The sequence below is a fragment of the Zingiber officinale genome, chromosome 9B, assembly GCF_018446385.1.
Source record: "Zingiber officinale cultivar Zhangliang chromosome 9B, Zo_v1.1, whole genome shotgun sequence".
Lineage (NCBI taxonomy): Eukaryota > Viridiplantae > Streptophyta > Magnoliopsida > Zingiberales > Zingiberaceae > Zingiber > Zingiber officinale.
Window position 1 is genome coordinate 23,497,272 of NC_056003.1, and position 23,801 is coordinate 23,521,072.

Genomic DNA, 23,801 nt, shown 5'->3' on the forward strand with positions numbered 1-23,801 from the left:
ATAATGCTATAATATTTTTTTTGTCCATTTTTGGTTTTTTACTTTCTAGACCTAAAAAAAATTTTAAACATGATTTTTTAAAAAACACTTGTTTATTATTTTATAATAAATAAAGCAAACCATAAATCAAATAAAGTGGGTAAGCGGTCCTTAATCTTAAACCCTAAACCTTAGTCAATCAGAATAGTGGGCTTTGCCATAAGTTGGGCCAGAGCGGGTGCTTACCGCGGTGTCGGAGCGCCACCTGCCGAGGAGGCTACGAAGGTGCTCGGAGAGCGGTGGGAAGGAAGGAGAGAGGGGTTACGAGACGATGGGTGGGTGGTCACAAATGACGAAGCGGATCGCGGAGATGGGGTTCAACGCCGGCGGCGGGGTCATCAACTGGTTCCCCGGGCATATGGCGGCCGCCACTCGAGCCATCCGCGAACGCCTCCGGCTCGCCGACCTCGTTATCGAAGTCCGCGATGCCCGAGTGAGTGTTTTTTTTTCCTTCAGTTGTTTAGGGTTTCTTTTGAGCCATTGCGATGTTGAGTTTTCGCAATCGAGTGAATTTTTTTAAAAGAAGAGCTGCCCACCGTCTGTTTGATAGAAAGACTAAGCAGTGAAGGTTAGAATTTTTGGTGTTTCAAGGATACTATTCTATTTGGCGAATATTTATTGTTGTCGTTGGATTTAATCAATAGGGCATAATCTCATTTTTGCATGATTTGCGAGATGACACTTCGATGCTACTGAGAAACTGTGCGGGCGGAGTTTAGGAACTAGTGTGACCTTGGCAATTTGTGATATTCTTTTCCTGTCAAAACTTAGTCTTTGTTTCTCCTTACTGTTTTTCGAGTTGATCATTGAGTTGCATCGAATTGAAACATCTCATCTGTATTGCCTTATGAAATCAGATATTGCTGCAGAATTGCAGCAACTCTTCATTCTATTTATGTTTCTTTAAGCTTATATACCTTATAAAACCTAGTGTTTCCTATCCAATTGTCCTGAATTGCCACACAATCTCCTAAATCATGTGATATATGATATATTGCCACACAATCTCCTAAATCATGTGATATATGATATACAACTATCTCATTGTCTCGTTCCGCTTTGTTTGCTTGAGAGAATTGCTGCATTTGTCAGGCGAAGGCTATGATGATGAAAGGACCATGACGCATGCCGTTGCCTTACTTTATTATACTTCTATGTGAAGAAGTATATTTTGCTTACTATTTTTTTTCCTTTTCCAGTGTTTGTTTTCAAACTTTTATTCTTTTTCTTTCTTTTCCAGACCGGTCATGGCCGGTCCTAAGCCCGGATAAAGGAGGGTTGCGTTAGGTTACTAACCAGCGTCAAACTATGACAAATATTCAATAAATGAATCCATTAAACTATTGTGCTAATGCTAGGTTGTTCCCCGGAAGGAACGCGTTACAGGGTCCGACTGTAACGTCTCAGCAAGGACCGCTACATCTCCATGAGAACTTGGGTGTAGTGTTAAATAGGTAAAAGTTCTCACACCATAGGTTAGATAAGAATAAATATGATAGGAAAACTAATAATCTAAGATTTGGAACATGGAATATAGGAACTCTCACTGGTAAATCAATGGAGGTAGTAGATATGATGATTAGGAGAAAATTAGTATTTTGTGTGTATAAGAGACAAAATGGATAGGCAAGAAGGCAAAGATGATGGAGAACTCGGGTTTTAAGTTATAGTATACTGGAAAAAGTAAAGCAAGAAATGGAGTGAGTATCATTGTAGATAGTTTGTTAATGGATGAAGTTGTAGGAGTAGTTAGAAAAGGGGATAGAATTATAGCCCTTAAGATAATAGTGGCGAAAGAAACTATGAACATAATTAACGTATATGCACCACAAGTAGGATTAAATGAAAATACTAAATCAAGGTTTTGGGAGGACTTAGATGAAATATTACAAAATATTCCACCAAATGAAATGATTTTAATAGGAGGTGATCTAAATGGGTATGTCGGAGTGAAAAATGAGGAATATGAGAGAGCACATGAGAATTATGGATTTAGAACGAGGAATGAGGAAGGGAAAATTATATTAGATTTTGTGATAGCATATGACCTTATATTATCTAATATGTTTTTAAGAAAAGAGAAGAACACTTAGTCACATTCAAAAGTGGGAATAATAAATCGTAAATTGATTTTTTTATGGTTAGGAACAATGATAGAAAGATTTGTAAAGATTGCAAAGTCATCACTGGAGAAAGGTTAACTACCCAACATACGTTAATAGTATTGGATATACGCCTCAAACATAGTATTAATAGAAAAAAAATATATACGATTCCTATAATTAAGTGGTGGAAGTTAAAGGATGAAAAGCAAAAACTATATTTAAAGAGAAAGTAGAAGTACAAATATTAGACGAAATATACGATGACTCTAATACAACATGAGATAAGATGATATCAAAGTTGAAAATAGTAATTATGAGTGTACTTGGTGAGTCAAAGGGGCATACACCACTAAGTAAAGAATCTTGGTGATGGAATGAGAAAGTACAAGAGAAAGTAAAGGAAAAACGAATAACTTATAAGGAACTATATATTTGTAAGAACAAGGAAAACTTAAAAAAAATATATAATAACTAAGAAAGAAGCTAAGAAAGTTGTGAGTGAAGTAAAAAATGAAAATTTTGAACGATTATATCAAAAATTGAATAAAAAAAAAAGAGGAAAGAGACATTTATAGAATAGCTAAAGTGAGAGAAAGGAAAACAAGAGATCTTAACCAAATAAAATGTATTAAAGATGAATGTAATAGAGTATTAGTAAATGATGGAGAAATAAAAGAGCTGGAAGAGGTATTTTCATCAACTTTTAATGAAGGTTTAGGTGACCAACTTAACTTAGGTAATTTAATTAGGTATGAGCATAGAAATTTTAATTTTTATCGTAGAATTCAAACTTCAAAAGTAAAACAAACTTTAAATAGATGAATGATGGAAAAGTCGTTGGACTAGATGATATTCTGATAGAGGTATGGAAGTGACTAGGGAAACAAGGTATCGAATGACTTACAAAATTATTTAATATGATGTTGAAAACGAAAAGAATGCCTGATCGATGGAGGATAAGTACTCTAGTTCCCTTATATAAGAACAAGGAGACATACAAAATTGTGCAAACTATAGGGTATTAAACTAATGAGACATACTATGAAACTTTGGGAAAAGTAATAAAAAAATTAAGGAAGGAGACAGTGACCAAAAATCAATTTGGGTTCATACATGGAAGGTCGATGATAGAAGCTATACATCTTAGACAATTAATTGAAAAATATCGGGAACAAAAACAAGATCTACACATGGTATTCATTGACTTAGAAAAAGCTTATAGAGTCCCAAGAGAAATTATATGGAGAATTTTAGAAAAGAGAGGTGTTAACGTAATATATATTGAACTAATTAAGGATATGTATGAGGATGTAAAGATTGAAGCATTTCCAATAAAGATAGGGTTACATCAAGGATCAGTCCTAAGTCCCTATCTTTTTACACTAATTATGGACGAACTCACTGCGCACATTCAAGACACAATACCGTGGTGCATGTTGTTTGCAGATGATATTATTTTGGTAGATGAGACACGTGAAGGAGTAAATGCTAAGCTAGAATCTTGGAGGGAAACACTAGAAGGGAAAGGTTTTAAGCTTAGTAGATTAAAGACAGAATATATGGAATTTAAGTTTAGCAATATTAGAAGTAATGAAACAATTGTTAAGATAGGAGAGGATGAGTTGCCTGGAACCGAGAGATTTAAATATTTAGGATCATTTTTACAAAATGATGGAGGGATTGAGAGAGATGTCTTACATAAAATACAAGCAGGATGAGTGAAATGGAGGGGAGCATCGGGTGTTTTATGTGACCGTAAAGTACCTCTTAAACTTAAAGGTAAGTTCTATAAAACCGCAGTTAGACCTGCTATGTTATATGGAGTTGAATGTTAGGTTATGACTCGAGCACATGAGCATAAGATGAGAGTTGCAGAGATGAGGATGTTAAGGTGGATGTGTGGACATACGAAGATGGACAAAATAAGGAATGAGAGCATTAGAGAGAAAGTCGGAGTTGCATCTATTGAGGACAAACTCCGAGAGACACGTTTAAGATGGTACGGGCATGTACTTAGACGACCAATAAATGCTCCAGTTAGGCGATGTGAAACTATGATAAACATGCATATCAAACGAGGAAGAGGAAGACCAAAAAAGACTTGGTTAGCAACAATAAAATAAGATAAAATTTATTTAAATATAGATGATGATATAATAGAAGATAGAGTTCAATGGCATAAAAGGATTCATACCGCCAACCCCACCTAGTGGGAAAAGACTTGGTTGTTGTTGTTGTTCTTACATTTTGCTGCTTACCCTACTGCAATGTACCACGGACTGCTACTATGACAAATCAACTGAAGCCCATTCATTGGAAATTTTTAGGTTCCACTATCATCAGCTAATGAGGATCTTCAACAAGCCCTTTCATCTAAAAGACGCATTATTGCCTTAAATAAAAAGGATCTAGCTAATCCTAATATAATTCATGTAAGTATTATTTTTTAGATAGCTATAAATTTGGTTGATACCCATTATTCTCTCTTGTCAACATTATTTGTTTCAATATTTATGTACAGAGATGGGTACAACATTTTGAGTTGGGCAAACAAGATTGCCTTTCAATAAATGCTCACAGCAAAAGTTCTGTTAGTCAGGTGTGTCCACTTTATCAAAGTTGTTATACATATTTTTTGGTAATTTTCCAACTATAATTCTTAATTATCACAGGAGGATCCATTTGGATGATTTTATCTTCTTTGATCTTCATTCATCTTTTCCCCTCGTGTAATTTGCTAACTGAAAATTAAGAGTAATATGAAATATTGGTGCTGCTTTGGTTTTTGTTGTTGGACTCCTGCAAAGACAGCATCATGACATTTGATATAATGTTGGAGGTGGATGCACTTAAAGTTGATGTAAATTATGTGCTATATCCTTCTTGAGAAGTTTTTCTGTGTCTAAAGGAAAAACTGTATTCCTGAAGAATTGCTCCCACTTTGTCCCTCCTGTCAATTAAGCAACTAGTTCATATGAGAATCATTTGCTTAAACTGATGAATTGAAGCTGGGTTGATTTTGGTAAAAATCAGCTAAGTCATATGCCCTTTAAAAATATTTTAACTAAGCAGAACTTCAAAAAGATTATGTAATTTACAATGTGTGTTTGTCTATAACAAGTGGCAGACAATCTATTTTTTCTTGCTCCTTTATTGTTAATCCATCCTTGAATAATAATAGAAAATTATTGGATATTCTAGATGCCTCATGCAATCTGTCGTGTACAGCTACATAGTGTGATAAACAAGTGGTTTTTTGAACCATGGCATATGATGATAGCAAGGAAGAGAATTAAAAGAAAAAAAAAGTCTGGTATCAGTAGGTTTCCAATGTACCAAAGTGCATTGCTGGAGTTAGACAAAAAATAAAAACATTCATGGCTAGTTATAAGTGGAACAATCTAGCACCAATTTTTTCTGGACCAAGAAATAGAGGATTTACCTGGAAATGACACAAGATTTAAAATAATATGCCTGCTTGGAAATCAGATGAAGCTAATCACAGTTCTTAATAAGCAACTATAATCTTCAGCCACCAATCAAGATGGATATTACGTTATTAGGCCAATACTAAAAACTGAAATACTGGCGTTTTACAAATCCTGCCAAATTCTCATATAAGATTTGTTTTATCATTTTTGTCACATTGGATGTCCATGGGCATGCCAACAAACTCTCTCTTTTTATGAAGGTACCAGCCTTTTCCCTGCTTTTCCTTATTTATTAGTAGGTAAACTCAGTACTCATTGCTTCCTTTGTGAACCTAAAGCTGAGCAGCTACAACCATAAACTTGTTCTGGCTTGAGATAATTGGTAATCTTTCTTAAGAACTGTCACTATGATTGTTTATAAGCTGAACATAGATTTTTTTTGTGTAAAAGCTTCTGACGCTTGTGGAGCTGAAACTCAAGGAAGTTATTTGTAAAGAACCTACACTTCTGGTCTTGGTTGTTGGTGTTCCAAATGTTGGCAAATCGGCTCTTATCAATTCTATTCATCGGATTGCAACTTCTCGCTTTCCAGGTGATACATGTCTAAGATTAGTTTTAGTTTCTCTATTTGGTTCTTTGGTTGCATTAATGTTTATAGTGGTGATCTCTCTAGTGCAGGAGAAGGTGAAGCATGCAACGGTCGGACCATTACCAGGAGTGACTAAGGACATTGCAGGATACAAGGTATCAATGTTACCAATTATTTACTCACTGGTTTAGTATTTATGTATTTTGAACTACAAATGCGAAATATTAAGAACAAAACACTTTGATTTTAGTGATAGTACATCATTCAATTTCATGATGATATGAATGACATGATGTTTATTTTGTTAATGTGAAAAAAGGGTTGTACCAATCAAATTTCAAATTTTGTTATTTTGTTAATGCGTTCATGATCTTTTGTCTTTCTATGTCATATGGAAATTAATTTGATTAATTTTGCGACTGAATTTTTAATTGAACTAAAAATAATGGTGAACAGATTGCAAACAGGCCTAGCATATATGTGCTGGATACACCAGGTGTTCTGGTGCCTAGCATTCCAGATATAGAGACAGGTTTGAGACTTGCTTTAACAGGTACTACCTATCTCATATCTGTAATTCGTTATCCACAGTTTTTTCTTTTGTTTGGAAATCAAGCCTTTGCACCATATAAAAAGAAAATCATTTGAGATTGAAAATCACATGTAGAGGTAAGAGGATTATGCTCATGAGCCAAAGGGTTTCGCAAATATAATGTGTCATTTTTTGCATCTTCCCTGCATTCTAATTACCAACCCAGCATGAGTGGCAGAAACAAGTGATCTGAGTAGTGTCCTCAGAGGCAGGAACAGGTCAAAGAGAACCTGGTCTATAAGCACGGTAATTGTACCAATCAGATTTCAAAATCTAATTAACTTAATTTTTTTGTCTGTCTAAGAATGTAAACCTAACTACAACTCATGTTATTAATCTGACAAAAGACAAGCTCTCTAGCCATCTCAAAACTCATTAATTACAATGATTGTAGTCTACTCAAAATACTTGATAATTGATTTTCTAAGTGGCTGAATGATTTATCTATCATGTGACCAATTGTCAGAGTTTGCTTTTTCGTTGACATGAACATCTGCTTGTCCTATGCTTGTTTTTTAATGTTTTTTTAGGAAAACATAGAATGACAAAGAGAAGCTCTTGCTATTAGATAATATATTAATATTATTCAAATACATACTTGAATAGTGCCCGAGCTAAATTACACTAGCCAACAGGCAACAACTAATAAAAAAGACTGCCAATTAACAAAAAAAAGGGCATTCCATCAAAACATAACAAAAGACTAAATAGATAACGAACACATATATCATATGAAGTCAAAGAGAAAACTAAGCCTGTGAGTCGGTTTATTTTCCTGACCCTCTATGTCACCAAGGAGACTCTTTATGTGGTTTCCAGAAAATTGCAGACTTTAAACTTAAATTTCCCTCCTCAAATTGCAAATTTATAAATAGAGAGATCTGTAAAAGGCTACCACTTTCTCTCTCCCAATCAAATAAATCTTCAAGGCTGCCATTTTTTCTCCGTATCAAATCAGCCTACCTCAATAACGTAACCAATCATAAATTAGTTTACGATTTAACTACTTGAACACTTGCTTCTTATGACCATTGGTTGAGCTCAAAAGGACCTACAAACAGCTACAAAAGTAGTCCATGTTAAAAAATGGAATTTTCTTCGCTGTTGGAACATGGAATTCACTGTAGCAATTAAGAAAATTTTGATGATAGAACTACTTAACGTATACCTTTGTTCACCAACCTTTCTACCAACCCTTCAACTCCCATAACAACGTGAGAGTCATCAGTAAGGATTCCACTGTGCTGCTTGTTTTCCCCTTAGAAATGCTTGTCGCGATTGCACAAGCTTGACCACACTTTTATCCATCTCCCAAAAGTTCACGTCCATTCCTTGTGTGTTCATTGAGATGCCCTAGCTGCGGTGTCACCCATGCCACCCTAACAGCTTCATGACCATCAAATATTTCAGTGACATCCTCAATGACTTTGTAGGCATGTCCTTCCCCATCTTCCAAACTACCTGCCATTTCCACGGCTATGCTTAGCTCCTCAACGCCAACAACCAATCATGTTGGCTCCACAAGTTCCATCACATCTTCACCAAGCTCGTGGACTTCCCCTCATCAACTACGATAACTACGACAGAAAGCACTACTTCATCCACACCCTCGTTGACACATGCACCAACAAAATGATTGATGCATCCAAGTCAACAGAGGGGGTGGCCTTGCTCAAGTTTGTCCACTTATCGTGTAATGTGTATTTACTTAGGCATGCCTAGCCATTGGCCGGTGATGGACTACCTCGGCTTTCTGCCAAGGCTCTCCCTCATAAAACTCTCCTCTTTCTCACTCGATAGATGAGAATTTGTTTTTTTTATGTTCCCTTGCCCATGTATTATCTATATTATTAGATCAAATATTTACGTAATTTATGTTGAACTCGTTATATACATCAGTTTGCTTGTTCTTGGCTATAACACATAATTCTTGCAAATATCATATATATTCTATCCTTGATTTTTATGTTGCTTTACCTATCTATTCTCTGTGCAGGGGCAATCAAAGACTCAGTAGTTGGTGAAGAACGAATTGCTCAATATTTATTGGCAGTTTTAAACAGTAGAAGAACACCTTTACATTGGGATCGCTTGGCTAATGAACGAATTCGATCGGCACCTGAGTTGGATAAAACCAATGCGGATGTTTTTCCTGATTCAACTGCAAGGAAGAGACGGCAATTGGATACGTCTGATGTGCTGTACATCAAGGTGTTTTCTCTTTCAATCCTATGGCATTTTAGTTGATTTTGGCATTTTAGTTTATTTTAGCGCAACTTTTATGACTCGTCTCTGAAACTCTTAAATATATCTGTTAAAACATATTACTTTTCGTTTTGTTGAAAGATCTCATTATGTGATCTATCCTCAACAAATATCTTTAGTTTTGTTTTAAAACTAGTAATGACAAAAGAATCTTGAGAATGTTCTTGTTGTCCTGGCTTATCCAGTCCATTACTGTCTAATATCTTTTAATATCATGTGGACAAGAGTTGCTTAGTGCTGCACTGTGCTTCTAGTATGTTAGCCAATGAAACCCATACACTCTACATAAGCCGCATCCCTCCGTGCTGATCCTTTTATTGTGTGGGCATATATTCCATGGCTTAGTATTTCCTTTCATGCCTGACTGCACAGCAAGAATCCATGGACAGTTGCTTGAGGTTAAAAAGATTCTACGCGCCATAAAAGTCCAATATAAAAGGAATCCCATATTTAAGAGAAAGAATGTCATTTTTAAGAGACAATTGCATGGCTGCACTTAGAAACAAGGTCTGAGGGTGCAGGCAAAGAAAAACAAAGATTAGACACTAATCAGCATGGCTTATATAGCTGGCTCAATGTGACCAAACATCCTCTTTTAGTATTTTTGCTTGTGTTTTTAATTCACGAACATATTCCACTTGTTAATTCTGTTACTAGCAGTCATAACAACTACCTGGAATAATTAAGTACACCTTTTCTTAGCATGTTCAATGATTTTTTTCCCCTGTTTGAAAGTTTTCAACCCCAAACTTGGGCACAGCCCTCCATTTAATTTGGAGAACTTGTTACTCAAACTTGGGTATAAGTGAAATGTCAATTTCATAATTTGTGTTGATGTCTTGTCAATATCTACCTTGAGTTCAGAGGGTTACCAAATATCAGAATCAGGAATTTCATTAGCAAAAAAGTTGTTTGGCAATTAATGTTTCTCTGACATATTTTTACCTCTCACATTATCCTTCAAGAAAATTCGTTTTTTGTTCTTTATGCCCCTAAGAAATTCTCTTTCTACCAATGGAGACAATCAAGATTTTCATTTGATGTAGGATCTTGCAAAAGAGGTCCAGCGTACTTTATATCTCACATTCAAAGAATTTGAGGGAAACTTGGAGGAAGAGGGTGAACTGGAAAGTCTGATTGACGCTCAGTTAACTGCACTTCGAAAATCATGCAGAATATCTCCTCAGAAGTCATACGATGAAGCTCAGGCTGCAGTCTCAAAGAAGCTACTAATCTTATTTAGGACCGGGAAACTTGGTCCTTTCATTCTTGACAATCTTCCAGATATTTCATCGTCCATTAATCTTAGGAAACAGTGAATTCAGTCCGAAGTGAGCTCACAAGAAAACTAATGGAGATCCTTATATCCTCATCGATCTCATTTCAACTTATGATGCCTTGGACGACATTTATTTACCTCTTAGTGTGCTACCATCTCATAGTTGTGATGCTACTTTGTAGCTTTTTTGTCTTAGATGGACAGTTTCGATATGCGGAGGATTTGTAAGCTTCTGCAACATGTACAATCGGAAATAGTAAGATGTGTTAGTTCATCATGTACTGAGAAAAATAAGTCTTTTTATAGTAATGGAGAATTTGTGTGTCAACTCTCCATACTAAATTTCTAATGGGTGTCTTCAAGGAGCAGTTAAGGATAGTTGTCTCGGGAGTTTAGGTGCCCCAATTTCAAGTTCGAATCAAGAAACAAACTTTCATCCCTTTATGCGTTTGGTTCTATATTTTCATGGCTGATTTATGGTATGTTGATGGCACACTTCAAATGAATGAGGGTGAACCGTGAAGTCTGAAGCTTATGCACATTTTAGGGTTTGAGCTCGTCCTAATGGTAGTAATAAAATCATAAACGAAACTTACATCTCTTGTTGGAACTTAGCAACACCGTCACGCTATTTTGGCAATTTAAATGATTCTCCGGAGACATCACTCTGTTCCCACTGCTTGATAGTGCTAGATTGATCAATGTTGTTCCCATTGCGTGATAGTGCTAGATTGATCAAATGTTTGTTCCCTTAGATGGGTCTAGTGTTTAACGCATAAGGTGTTGTCATCATGAGGTTTGAGGTTTGAATCTCGGTAAAGTCGAGGTAAATGTCTCCCTTATATGCTAGTTAGATGACGAGGAAATGGTAATGATGGTAAGAAGATTCAAGAAACTTTGTAAATCCAGATCTACTAACCATCCATAGGAAAGAAGAAAGAACGATCTGCTACCATCACATGACGTAAGAAGGGCATGTTAAGGACAATCACCAAGTCAAAGAACAGACAAGGAGAAGGGTAAGAAGTCTATCCAAAACGAAGGGCCCCGAAGGACGTGGACGTATCCGTCCGAAATGAGCATCGGCATTCTCGGACTCGACCGATGGCGAGTCATCAAGACGACGATCGCGATTCAAGCTCTTCCAAATGAGCATCGAGAGCAATGGCGAAGGGGAGACACGTAGGAAAGCAGAATTGGGAGAAACGACAACGAGATCGTAAAAAGCAGTACGATCTCTTCCTCCCGATAAAATGTTTAAGTTTGTTAAACTTTTAACAAAAGATTGTTGCATATTAGAAAGTGAAAATAAAAATTTAAAAGTAATTCTAGCTAAGTCTTGTCCCTTAGAAGAATTAGATAAATTAAAACTAACAAATGAAAAATTGAAACTTGAAAATGATGATTTGAAAATTAAGTAGATAACTTGAAAAACTATGCATGTTCATCTAAAACCAATTTTAGAAGATTTAATAATTTAAATTGGTACTTTAAATATCACCCGGGACAAATTAAGAACATTTCAAGAAAATATATCCCTAAAATTTTTTTGATTAATCCAGTAGGCTGGAACTTATATTGGATTCCGAAGTCATGCTTAAATTAATTTTAAAATTAAAATTAGCGCTTTAAGTGAGAAAATTAAACAAAGAATTTCTTTATGAGGCTTTGTCAAGGAAGTGGTTGTTACTCCAATAACAGCCTACTAGTGCCTCGCCACGACCTGGAAGTCAAAATATTGAAATAAATGTTTAATTAACTTACTAATAAAGTATTAATGCAATAATTAATTAATGCTTTAAAAAGGTTATTCAAAAAAAAAAATTTCAATTTAGAAATTTACTTACTTAAAAAAATTTTAAATTGACTAAGTCATTTTTTTTTACTTAGAAAAATTTTTCTTAAAAGTTCTCAAATGATTAAGTTAGAAATATTTCGTTCAAAAATAATCTTTACTTAGAAATTTTTTTAATATTTTTCTTAAGTTAAAAGATTTTCTAAAATTAGAAATTTATGTTCAAATTACTTAGAAATTTTTTAAAAATTGTCTAATTCAGATTTTCAAAACTTTACTTAGAATTATTTTTAACTTAAAATTTCTTTTAAATATTTATTTCAAATTTACTAAATTTTTAACCCTTAGATTGTTCTTCTTGGAACCCCATTTTTTTGTGATCAAAGGGGGAGAAGGGAAAGTATAAGTCTAGGGGAAGGTAGATAGATTTATTTTTTTTTCTATCTTTTTGTACTTAAATTGTAAATTAAGTTAATTTACTTAATTTTATTTAATGTCTATTCTAATACTAGCTTAACTTGGGTTGATCACACCAAAAAGGGGGAGATTGTTGGAACCCCAAGGTTGTTTTGGTGTGATCAACAAGTTAAGTTAGGTCCTGTGTGTTTCTAACTTTGTGTCTAAGTGTGCAGGAGCTTAGGAGCACAGGTAGTCAAGCGGAAGACGCAGCTAGCGAGAAGGACGACAGTTCGAGGGACGAGGTGCTGCGGAAGAGTACACCGGCGGACGAGAAGGAAGCGTGCGGTGGTTCCGAGGGACGAAAGCTGAAGCGGAAGATTGCTCGGGGAGCAAGAGACGCAACTAGCGAGGACGGCACGCGGTGCGTCCGAGGGATGAAGACTACGGATGAGTATGCCGGCGGACGAGAAGGAAACACGCGGCAATTCCGAGGGACGAGAAGTCGGAGGGAAGCCCGCTCGAGAAGACCGGAAGTTGGGTTCGGGTGAGCCCTTTTCCGGATGGCAAAGATCACCCAAGCGAGCGAATCCGGAGGAGAAGAACCGGACCGAGGCGGGACTAAACCAGAGAAGAGGTGCCGGATGAAAAAGTCAACATTTGTTGACTTTGGCTCCGGGCGCCCGGAGCAGTCCGGGGCGCCCGGAGCAGTCCGGGGCGCCCGGAGCAGTCCGGGGCGCCCGGACCAGCCTTTTGACTAGGATCGAGTTTTGACTCGATCTGATCATTGGGAGATAAAGTTTATTCCCATAGGGCGCCCGGAACCCTTCAGGGCGCCCCGACCAAGGCTATAAATATAGCCTTGGTCCAGAAGCTTTTTAACGAACTCTGAATTGTAATTCCAACGCTTGTAAGCTTTAGTCTAGAGTTGAGCTTCTGTTTTCTACGCTTCAACACTGTACGAGGCTTCTCCGCCTGAAGGAGTTTTTAGTGAGCTTAATTTTCCTTGGATTAACAACCACATCGGTTGTAACCAAGTAAATCCTTGTGCCTCGCTTTTTCTTTATGCTTTTAATTTATCATCTTACTTTATATATACAAGTGTTAGCTTAAAGAGTTCGAGGAAGGGTTGTTTTTTTTTATTTTATAAGACTATCCAACAACCCCCTTTCTAGCCGGCCCAACGGTCCTACATCATCAACGATCAAAACACGTGCTTCGCCGCTGATCCAGCAGTAAGGACGGGGGACCCCCTTTGTGGGGAGCCAATGACACGTGAAGGTCAGAAGTCAAAAGGGACAGCATGAGTTCCATCCGATCAGAGAAGGCTCGGGTCAATCGGTCGAATGGGTCCGGGCGGAATCAAAGAAAACCTGACGGGGAGTCGGGTTTCCGACGCTCATGGTAAACAGGGTCGTCGGGCCGAGCGGGTAGCCCGCTCGGCTGAGGCGTAAAACGGTAATGCTGTGAAGGAACAGTCTCAGCCGAGCACGCGGCCGGGAATCTTCCCGATCGGACCGATACCTATGCCCGGTCGGAAGTAATGTGCCTGCCGAGCGGCTGGACGCTCGGCGCAGGGAGAGAAGAGACAAAAGGACAAGGGGACATTGGGGAACATTTTCTGACAACAGGCATGTTCGACGACCAAGCCATACGCAAAATCCTACGACGGAAGGTTCTGATGTCCCATCAGAGAGGTGCTCAGACTGTAGCAGTATGGTGTCAGGCACGCTTCTCTGGTAAGCTCATACTAAGGTATGGTAAAGGACACGTGTACGCCTCGGTAGGTGTGCATAAGCCTCCCCACAGCTCTATATAAGAGCCCTCAGACTTCGCCGGAGGTACGTAATCTCTCATCTTTTGAGCCACTTCATCGTTTTCCTCTTGCCTGACTTGAGCGTCGGAGGGTCGTCGTCGGGAACCCCTTCCCAGCTCGACTTCCTTGCAGGTTCACCGGAGATCCATACGGCCGATCAGAGATCCACATCATCAGTTGGGAGAGCGCCACGTACCCAGAGTCCATCGACTCAGAGTTCGGACAGGATCAAATTGGCGTCGTCTGTGGGAACGCACCTGCATCCAAGCGAAAGAGATGGACGAAGCTGGACGACCGCACACCGTGATGCTCTCCCAGGAGGAGCTCGATGCTCTAATCGAGGCAAGAGCAGCTAAGCTCGTGGAGCAACAGAAGCAGAAGGCGCAAGCCGAGCGACTGGAGCAACAAGCGACGTCAGCGTCAGGAGGCCGAGCAGAAGCACCGCCTGCCCCGGTTCCATTTCATCGGGCCCCTTCAAAGTCATCGAAAAGCTCCGCTCGGGTGCCTATTATCTGGAGGATGTAGACGGACGGCAACTGGATCGACCATAGAGTGCGAACCACCTCCAGCCTTACCGGGCGGGGTAAAAGGTGCGCCAATGTAATGAATGTTGTATACTTTCCATTCGGCTGTATACTTGAAATGCAGGAGTAAAAAACCGAAAAATTAGCGCAAGTATAGGGCATCGTCAGCCGAATCGGAAGACCGTCGAGCTCCGATGTTAAATATCGAGAGTCGTACCGGAGACTATAAACCCTCCGGTCGGAAGACCGTCAAGCTCCGACGTTAAATATCGAGAGTCGTACCGGCGACTATAAACCCTCCGGCCGGAAGACCGTCGAGCTCCGACGTTAAATATCGAGAGTCAAACCGACGACTATAAACCCTCCGGCTGGAAGACCGTCGAGCTCCGACGTTAAATATCGAGAGTCGTACCAGCGACTATAAACCCTCCGGCCGGAACAAAAGGCACTTGAAGATAAGCGGCAAGGGAAAGTAGTGACAAGTCGTATGCCACCTATGCCCGCTCGGGAGGCCTAGTTGGCCAAGTTGTGTGTCATAGGCCCCGACCAATCACCCACAAGCATGCAAAGTAGAAACAAAGTTGCACAAAGATAAATTTTTCATTGAAATTAGAGAAATCAAGGCCGAGCAGCCGAATTACAAAAAAGGAAGTTTTTGGCCGAACGACCGAATTACATAAAGACTTCTATTCCAGAAAATCATAAAGGTCCTTAGGGATGGTGCTAAGGAACGCCGCATAGTCTTGGGCCGGGATGCTGGCGGAGTCAGGGAGCTGACCCTTGGACTTCAGATAGTCCGTTGTGGCGGTGATGGCAAGCTCAAAGGCATTATACATCCGCTCGCACACTTTTTCTGAAAATTCGGTCGAGCGGATGTGCTTCAGCCTTAGGGCTGCGACTCGACCGGGTTCCGCCTCTTGATATTCCTTGAAGGCAGCTTGAGAAGCTTCGAGAGACTCCTGCAAAGTCTTCAGTTCATCCTTATGTTTAATAGCCTCGGCCGAGCGGCTCGCCTTCTCGCCGGCCAGCTGATCCATCAGCTCCTTAACCCGTTGCTCTAGGCCCCGCGCCTCGACGTTTTTCTTCTCCAGGTCGGCGATGGCCGTCTTCTTCTGATCGGTGGCAAGACTTATCTTCCGATCGAGCGTCTTCACTTGTCTCTCAAGTTCTCCCAGAGTATAGGCCTGATCGGCCGTCTTCTTTTGCTCAGCCGCCAACAGATCTTAGGTCTTCTTGAGCTTTTTCTGCAGCTTGACATATGAAGGACCCTGGGAGGGCACGCCGCCCGAACTCCTTAGCCTCTTTAACTCTTCGTCCACCATGGCCAGACGATTGGAGATAGCGATCTCCTCTACCCATCTCTGACATAAATAAAATCATTAATAGCCGATCGGAATTACAGCATAAAAAACTTCGGAAGAAAACACACTTACCCCAGTGGCCTGCTGCATGTGGCTATTGGCCAGATTGCCGAGTGGAATCATCGCGACACGCGCCCGAGCGTCGGCCCACATCTCGGCTAGGGGCCCCTTCATGGTGATCATGTGCTCAGGCGCGGTTGGCCGATCGGACTCGGGCATCAACTCTTCGGTGGGGAGATGCAGGGAGACCCTGATGGTACGGCGCCGACCGGGAGTCGTCTGAGCGGAAGCTGGGGAAGGATCGGAGGCCGGTGCAGAAAACTGGGACAAAATGGCCGAGCGTTGGACTCGGCGGGGAGAGGGCGGAAGGGCGCTGACAGGTATGGCCTCGAGGGGGTCCGCGGACGCGTCCAGTTGGGACGGGGTCCGATCGGACGAGATCGCCTCCACTGCTACAGCGGAAGTGGCCGATCGAAGGGGTGTCTCCGTTAGGCGCCTCTTTTGTCGGAGAGGGCGCTCTTCCTCTTGAGCGGAGCCTTCCTCCTGAACTATTGGTCCCCTGCTGGGGGTGGCGCCTCTTGCCGCATCCCGGGGAGAGGCTTGAGCGGCCGACTCCTCGTGAGTCCCGCTCTCCCCTTCGTGTGAGCAGACCGGCTCAATGCCGAGCAACTCCATCTCCTTGGCAGCTGCGGCCTCGAGCGCCGCCGCTTTCCTCTTCAAAATCCCGGCTATCACGGACTCCATGACAATGTCCGCTGCAAAGGAAAAAGGAGAAAATCAGTTAGCAATCAAGGCGAATGTACAAGTAAAATTCTTACCGAAGCCGCTCAGGAGGGGAGTCCGGATCGGACTCAGGCCAAATATGTACATCACCCCTTCAGGTAAGAACTTGTTGATGTCGAACTTCAGACCGGCTAGCATGTTGGCAGCGTGAAGATAGTCCGGTCAGGTCTTGAACCTCTTTAGCTCAGGGGAGATTGGCGGTCCGACCTACCACTGGGTTCGGAAGGAGGCCCGTTCGGGAAGAAGAAGATAGAAGTAGTACTCTTTCCGATGTTTATTGGAAGAGGGCAGTTTATTAAAGAAGACTAAATCGAGTCGAGCCTGGAACATGTAAGTACCCAGCTCGGACTGTTTAGGATAATAAAAATAATAGAAGACCTCCGGTCGGAGGGGAATGTTGTGGATTTTGAACAAGACAACAACGCCACATAAAAGGCAGAAGGTGTTAGGGACTAAGCTTCCGAGCGGAATGCCGAAAAAATTACAGACTTCTACGATAAAGGGATGGATTGGAAATCGCAGACCGACTATGAACTGGTCGCGAAAAACACAGATAGCTCCGTGCGGTGGTTTGTGTGGCCGAGCGGAGGGGGAGGGTAAGATAAGTTCAAAATCAGAGGGTATGTCAAAATTGTCTATCAGAATATCGGCGTCGCGCCGATCGAAGCGCAACTCCATGGTGGTATACCACGGGCCGAGGGCTGCGTCTTGAGGCTGAGAGGAACTGGCCATTATCCGAACAGGCAAAACCACAAAAGGCGAGGAGAGGCAAATGATAGAAAGAAGAAAACGACAAATAATACAGCAACCAGAGAGCGAGAACTCGGCAAAAAACACGAGGATAACAGAGAAGGGGTAAGGACCTTACAAAGAAGCTGAGGATCGAAAGGAGGAGGCTGGAGATCACCGAAAACGGAAAAGTGGGATCGCCAGAAGTCTGAAACGCCAGAGGAAGCTGTGGTGCACGAGAAGGCACAGATGCGGTGAGGAGGGGGAGAAGGCGAAGGCTTTATAGGGTTGAGCCCGAGCGGCCTCCACCATTGGATGCAGGTCACGGGAACCGAAGCACACATTGGGCCGTCCATTTTAAACCTCCTCGGTCTCGTCGCCCGCGACGTCGCCGCCATACGATGACGGCAGCAGCACCAGGTGGCATTCGGTCACTGGAGTGCATTTAATGAGCGCCTTCACGAGGCACAGAGCGCATGCCCGGCCTTAATGTCGAAGATTGGCGCAAATTTAGAAGAGATCCGAGGAATGTTGGCGTTGACTAAGGTCATAGCTACCCCCGTGGGGGTCGAGCGGAGGATAGTTTCACAGAGACGCCGCTCGGCGTGACTGGCGGTCCAGTCAGTCAGACTAATCGCCTTCTTCGACTAGACTTAAAGGGGTGGCAAGTGATCCGGCAGTAAGGATGGGGGACCCCCTTTGTGGAGAGTCAATGACACGTGAAGGTCAGAAGTCAAAAGGGACAGCATGAGGTCCATCCGATCGAAGAAGGGTCGGGTCAACCGGCAAAATGGGTCCGGGCGGAATCAAAGACAACCCGACGGGGAGTCGGGTTTCCGACGCTCATGGTAAACAGGGTCGCCGGGCCGAGCGGGTAGCCCGCTCGGCCGAGGCGTAAAACGGTAATGTTGTGAAGGAACAGTCTCAGCCGAGCACGTGACCGGGAATCTTCCCGGTCGGACCGATACCTATGCCCGGTCGGAAGTAATGTGCCTGCCGAGCAGCTAGATGCTTGGCGCGGGGAGAGAAGAGACAAAAGGACAAGGGGACATTGGGGAACATCATCTGACAACAGGCATGTTCGACGACCAAGCCATACGCAAAATCCTACGACGGAAGGTTCTGCTGTCCCATCAGAGAGGTGCTCGGACTGTAGCAGTATGGTATCAGGCATGCTTCTCTAGTAAGCCCATACTAAGGTATGGTAAAGGACACGTGTACGCCTCGGTAGGTGTGCATAAGCCTCCCCACAGCTCTATATAAGAGCCCTCAGACTTCGCCGGAGGTACGCGATCTCTCATCTTTGGAGCCACTTCATCGTTTTCCTCTTGCCTGACTTGAGCGTCGGAGGGTCATCGCCGAGAACCCCTTCCCGGCTCGACTTCCTTGCAGATTCGCCAGAGATCCATACGGTCGATCAGAGATCCACATCATTAGTTGGGAGAGCGCCACGTACCCAGCGTCCATCGACTCAGCGTTCGGACAGGATCAGCCGCTATCATCTAATCAAGAAGATCATTAGTAGGAAAGAAATATAGCTCGAGAAAATTTTCACTGAAAGGAATCTAGCGGATCTTTTGACAAAGGCTCTACCACAAAGTAAGTTTAAGAGTCACGTCCATGCTTACGGTTTAGGATACCGTGGCGATTAGCATTAGGTCAAGTGAAAGTGTTAGATTTTGAGAGAAGTCCTAAGGCAATCGTCTTACGATTTTTACTAAATATAGATTCACTATTTGAGTGCATATTATATGTTTGATTATCTTAAATTCATTCATTGAATGTCCGCAATACAGTTCATAGCATGAGAGAAATTGTGATTGGATCATAAGAAGTGATTATCTCTATATGTACAATTATGAACATAGTAGAATATCCCTAGTCGTCGAATTGATGCATTCAGACATCATCAATTCTGTAAGACTAGCACAGATTTAGAATTAGTTCTAAGATCAACTATAATTTTTCGACTAATTCGGGTTCATGATATACTACTAGGTCCACTCATGATTATTCTATAATTAAGTAGTTAATTATGGATGATCAAGATAGATCGGGAACTTATTGGGTCATACGCACTAACGAGTCTCTAAAAGACGTAAAACAAGTTAAAGAATATGATTCTTAGATCAAGAGATAAATATTTGGTTGAACCATATATAAGATAAATATGGAAATATTTGTTATAATGGAAGCGTGGATGGTTACATCTCTTATGGTAGAGTTAAACAATATTTGGTTTAATCATGAATTAATCATGAAGCAACTTAGTTTAGTTGTGAACTAAACCAAGGAGTTAATGAACTAATTTTTTATTAAGGGATAATGGATTGGATTTAAACTTTCTAATCCAACTCATTAAAGACACTACAACAAAAACTCTCATAGACATCGGTGGAACAACAACGGTTTTAAGCAAAAACCGATGTTTTTGAGTATTTTACACCGGTTTTTCCAAAAACCGGTGTCTATGAGCGCAGATTTTCGCTCATAGACATAGGTTTTTTAGGCGATGTCTATGAGCGCCTTTTTTTTCGTTAATAGACACCGATTTTTACATCGGTTTTTTAAAACCCGATGTCTATGAACAAAAATAAAATAATATAACTTTTCCACCAATACTTAGCCAAAATTTGCAACACTTCACTCTTCCCTCCAAACCTAAACCTATATTGCATCGTCCACACCAAACCTACTCCGCCGTCTGCTACCGCCACCACCATATACAATCGCGATGCCACCACCACTCTCCTCCTCTCCGCCAGTCGTCCAACCATCTCTCTCAGCCTCATCTCCCTCTTCCCCTTTATAGATCGACACCCCTTCCTCTCCCAATCGGGATCGACGCACGACGCCCCTGCTGCTCCGTCCAACCACACCGCATCTCCTCCACCTCCTCCCTTTGGGTGAGAAGAGGAGCCCTTCTTCGCATTTCGAGAAAGGAGAGGTGACGAGTTGGTCTTGCTTTCTAGGGTTTTGTTGTCGTCGAATCTTAGATTAGTAGCAGCGGAGGGAGACAAGATGAAGACAACCAAAGGGGAAAAGGTGATGAACCCCACTGATGCCTACCGGAAGGAGATACAGAAGGAGGTCAAATGGGTAAGAAACACGAACTCTTTGGTTCCATTTCCGCTAGTTCATTCTTGACCTCAGGGTCTCCCTTCCTTGTAAAGTTGCATGCTGAATGTCATTATTGTGATGATCTCCTCGCTCCAGTTGACCTCGCTACGCTCGGCGATTTGTTTTTGGGGAAAAGGTGAGCCTCATCTGTGATAAGATAATCGGCGTTAGGGTTCTTGAGAATACTATATGTGTCAGCAGTTGTTTTCCTTTTTACTTGTATCCAACAGGTGGCGGGTGCCGATCCAGCTAGGAAGCTTTTTAGGGTTTTTTTTTTTTAAACCGGTGTTTCCTGCTCTGGAGTAACAAGGAGCGGGTCAATGGCAGACGAGAGAGAGTTGTTGGGTTCTCTCGTAGCTCTGGACTACAAAAGGAGGAGGAACGTTTGGATTTGCTTCTCTGAGAATTGTAGATGAGAGAGATGGGCGACGAGACTGGAAGCGAGTTCAAGCAGATTTGCGTCTTCTGCGGAAGCAACTCCGACAACCGAACCGTCTTCAGCGATGCGGCTGTGGAGCTGGGCCGTGAACTGGTACTCCCTCCCTCGAAGACGAATTAACTTCTACAATTTCACCTTCAATCAAGACATCATGAAACAAATATGCTGATTATTTCATGTGTTTGTAGGTGAAGAAGAGAATCAATTTAGTTTATGGAGGTGGAAGCGTGGGATTAATGGGGCTGATTTCTCAGACAGTTTATGATGGTGGATGTCATGTTCTTGGGTACTACTTACTTTTTTGTTTTTCGTCTTCTTTTCTTCTCTTGCGCTGTTGTTAGAAGAAAATTCTAATTTGGCGTGCGCAGGGTGATTCCTAAAGCTCTTGTTCCAATTGAGGTATGGTTTTTAGCCTTCTTTCTCCCATCTTTTGTCCATAGACTATGTTTAATCTGCTATTCCTTCATGAATATATGCTTTCAAATGACTTAACTTGTTGAACTTTGTTGTTTCTTTTGTATTTTAGAGTAAGTTTTTCCAGAAGGCCTTTCAACAGTAAATGAATTTTGTGATCAGTTCATGAGTATATAAGCCTCTTTAGATGTACTTTTGCATCTATCTATATGTATATATATAATGGTAGGAACAAATAAAAAAAAACTCGAGTAGGATTTCATTGTGTAGAAAATTATGCTAAGTTAATTTACAGGTTTCATTTTATCAAAGGAATGATAATTTGTGGTATTTTCTATCCTGTTTTTGTTTCAGATTTCAGGGGAAACAGTAGGTGAGGTAAAGGTAGTTTCTAATATGCATGAGAGAAAAGCTGTGATGGCTGGACAAGCTGATACATTCATTGCACTTCCTGGTAAGTGTTAAATAATTTCTCTTGTCATGTTTGCTTTTCTAAGATCTACCTAGTTCCCGAAAATAATTCGCAATGTTATTGTAGGAGGATATGGAACAATGGAAGAGGTGATGGAGATGATAACATGGTCACAACTTGGAATTCATAATAAACTAGTGAGTTTGCATCTTTTTCACAAAACTTCTGGAAAATGTCTGTTCATGTAAACATTTCTTCCTTTTTTGACACAGGTTGGTTTGTTAAATGTTGATGGCTACTACAATTCCTTGCTCGAACTATTTGACAATGGTGTGAGAGAAGGTTTTATTAAGCCGGCTTCTAGGCACATCGTTATTTCTTCTCCGAATGCAACTGAATTGCTTGCGAAAATGGAGGTTAGTTGTCTACTTGTCTCTATAATCTCAACCTTATTTTGTGGATGCGACTATAGTCACATTTTCCATCTGGTATTGAACAAAAACCATTATCTATTGGATATATGCTTGGTCGAGATTTAAACTCTTCACTGAAAATCTAACAGATGTTGTGAAGTGATACTTGAATGCAAAAGTTGACATCTATCAAAATTAAACATTGAAGAAACTATGGAGCACAAGCTTAGATGCTTTCCCCTACTAAGAAAAAGTTAATTTATTTTCTAAAATTTTGATTGTGAAACTTGAACTTGTCCATTGTTTCGAGTTGCAGCTATACACTCCCTTGCACCAAGAGGTTGTTCCGAGGCAGAGCTGGGAGGTTATGAATTTATGACTATATCTAGGGATCAAATTCGTTTGCTGTTGTTTTCAATAAGTTTCAATATCACATATTATTCTTTCCTTCAGTCTGTTTCTGGGGAACCTCATGGCTCTAAAAGTTTTTCATCAAGAATTGCAATCCCTTGTGACATTCTCAGTAAATGCAATATCAGTGTCTTATTATTATTGCAAGAAATGATCAAAATTTGTTTCTCCATTTGATCTTGTCCTCATGGATAGGGTGTTCTAAATTGGATAAAACTATGATGCTCTTGGAAAAGCAGTCTATAAAGCAACAGTGGATGTGTAAACATGTTTCCCTTCTAACTTTTGATGATCTGAAGAGTTAAAATTGAACAGCTCTACTGGAGCATGTTATTATTAGTTTAGTCTCATTAATTATTGCATGTTATTTTAAGGACGCTTACCAATTAAAATTGCCAACTGCTGGCTGAATTGGTATTCTTCAACAATGAAGCATTACTTTTTATTATTGCACTATCATAATAAAAACAACTCGTTAAGAAAAAAAGCAATAATAATAGGGCAATATTTGTGAGGTCAATCCTCTAGAGGATTATATATACATGTAATTTAGAGAGAATTAGATACAAGTTTCACTATTTGATTGATTGACTTTTGGAAACTCAATCCTCCTCTCCTTCTTCTCGCTCTCCCACCGCCAACAAGAGGGTGCTCCCTCTTGTTGCCATGACTACCACAAGGAAGAATAACTCTCCCATGTATGTTTCTCTTCTTCTTTCTCTTGATCCCTCTTCTTTACTCGTGGCTAGTATCTTTCGAATGAGAGACTTGTACTTACGGAGTTGTCTTGAGAAGTTTGGCGTGGATACGAATAGAGGCGAGGTTCGATAATGTCGCTATGGTTGATGCCCTTCTCGTTATAGGTCATCTGTAAGGTATACCTAGCGT

At 40.8% G+C, this 23,801-nt stretch overlaps 2 protein-coding genes across 3 annotated transcripts; both read left to right on the forward strand.

Annotated features, from left to right (window-relative positions):
• Positions 1–160: 160 nt before the first annotated feature.
• On the forward strand, positions 161–10,577 carry LOC122023859 (short integuments 2, mitochondrial-like). 2 transcript variants are annotated; one of them, XM_042582253.1, is made up of 8 exons: positions 162–472; positions 4,472–4,576; positions 4,666–4,743; positions 6,026–6,167; positions 6,249–6,319; positions 6,621–6,717; positions 8,753–8,967; positions 10,068–10,577. In XM_042582253.1, the coding sequence occupies exons 1-8, from the start codon at positions 311–313 to the stop codon at positions 10,338–10,340; spliced, it is 1,143 nt and encodes a 380-aa protein (XP_042438187.1). In that variant the 5' UTR covers positions 162–310; the 3' UTR covers positions 10,341–10,577. The 2 variants fall into 2 exon arrangements, with proteins under 2 accessions (XP_042438188.1, XP_042438187.1); XM_042582254.1 differs by lacking the exons at positions 4,472–4,576; positions 4,666–4,743 and having other exon boundaries at positions 161–472.
• A 10,536-nt stretch (positions 10,578–21,113) lies between these two features.
• Positions 21,114–22,881, forward strand: LOC122022885 (cytokinin riboside 5'-monophosphate phosphoribohydrolase LOG8-like). The gene is made up of 7 exons (XM_042580997.1): positions 21,114–21,356; positions 21,452–21,549; positions 21,632–21,662; positions 22,032–22,131; positions 22,216–22,286; positions 22,362–22,505; positions 22,819–22,881. Exons 1-7 carry the CDS (start codon positions 21,237–21,239, stop codon positions 22,879–22,881), a joined length of 627 nt encoding a protein of 208 aa, XP_042436931.1. The 5' UTR covers positions 21,114–21,236.
• Positions 22,882–23,801: the final 920 nt, after the last annotated feature.

Coding starts and splice junctions, on each gene's coding strand:
- LOC122022885 (XM_042580997.1), top strand. CDS start 21,237: ATGAGAGAGATGGGCGACGAGACTGGAAGCGAGTTCAAGCAGATTTGC. Junction 21,357..21,451: donor TGGAGCTGGGCCGTGAACTG/GTACTCCCTCCC, acceptor ATGTGTTTGTAG/GTGAAGAAGAGAATCAATTT. Junction 21,663..22,031: donor AAGCTCTTGTTCCAATTGAG/GTATGGTTTTTA, acceptor TTTTTGTTTCAG/ATTTCAGGGGAAACAGTAGG.
- LOC122023859 (XM_042582253.1), top strand. CDS start 311: ATGGGTGGGTGGTCACAAATGACGAAGCGGATCGCGGAGATGGGGTTC. Junction 6,168..6,248: donor TGCAACTTCTCGCTTTCCAG/GTGATACATGTC, acceptor TGATCTCTCTAG/TGCAGGAGAAGGTGAAGCAT. Junction 6,718..8,752: donor TTTGAGACTTGCTTTAACAG/GTACTACCTATC, acceptor TTCTCTGTGCAG/GGGCAATCAAAGACTCAGTA.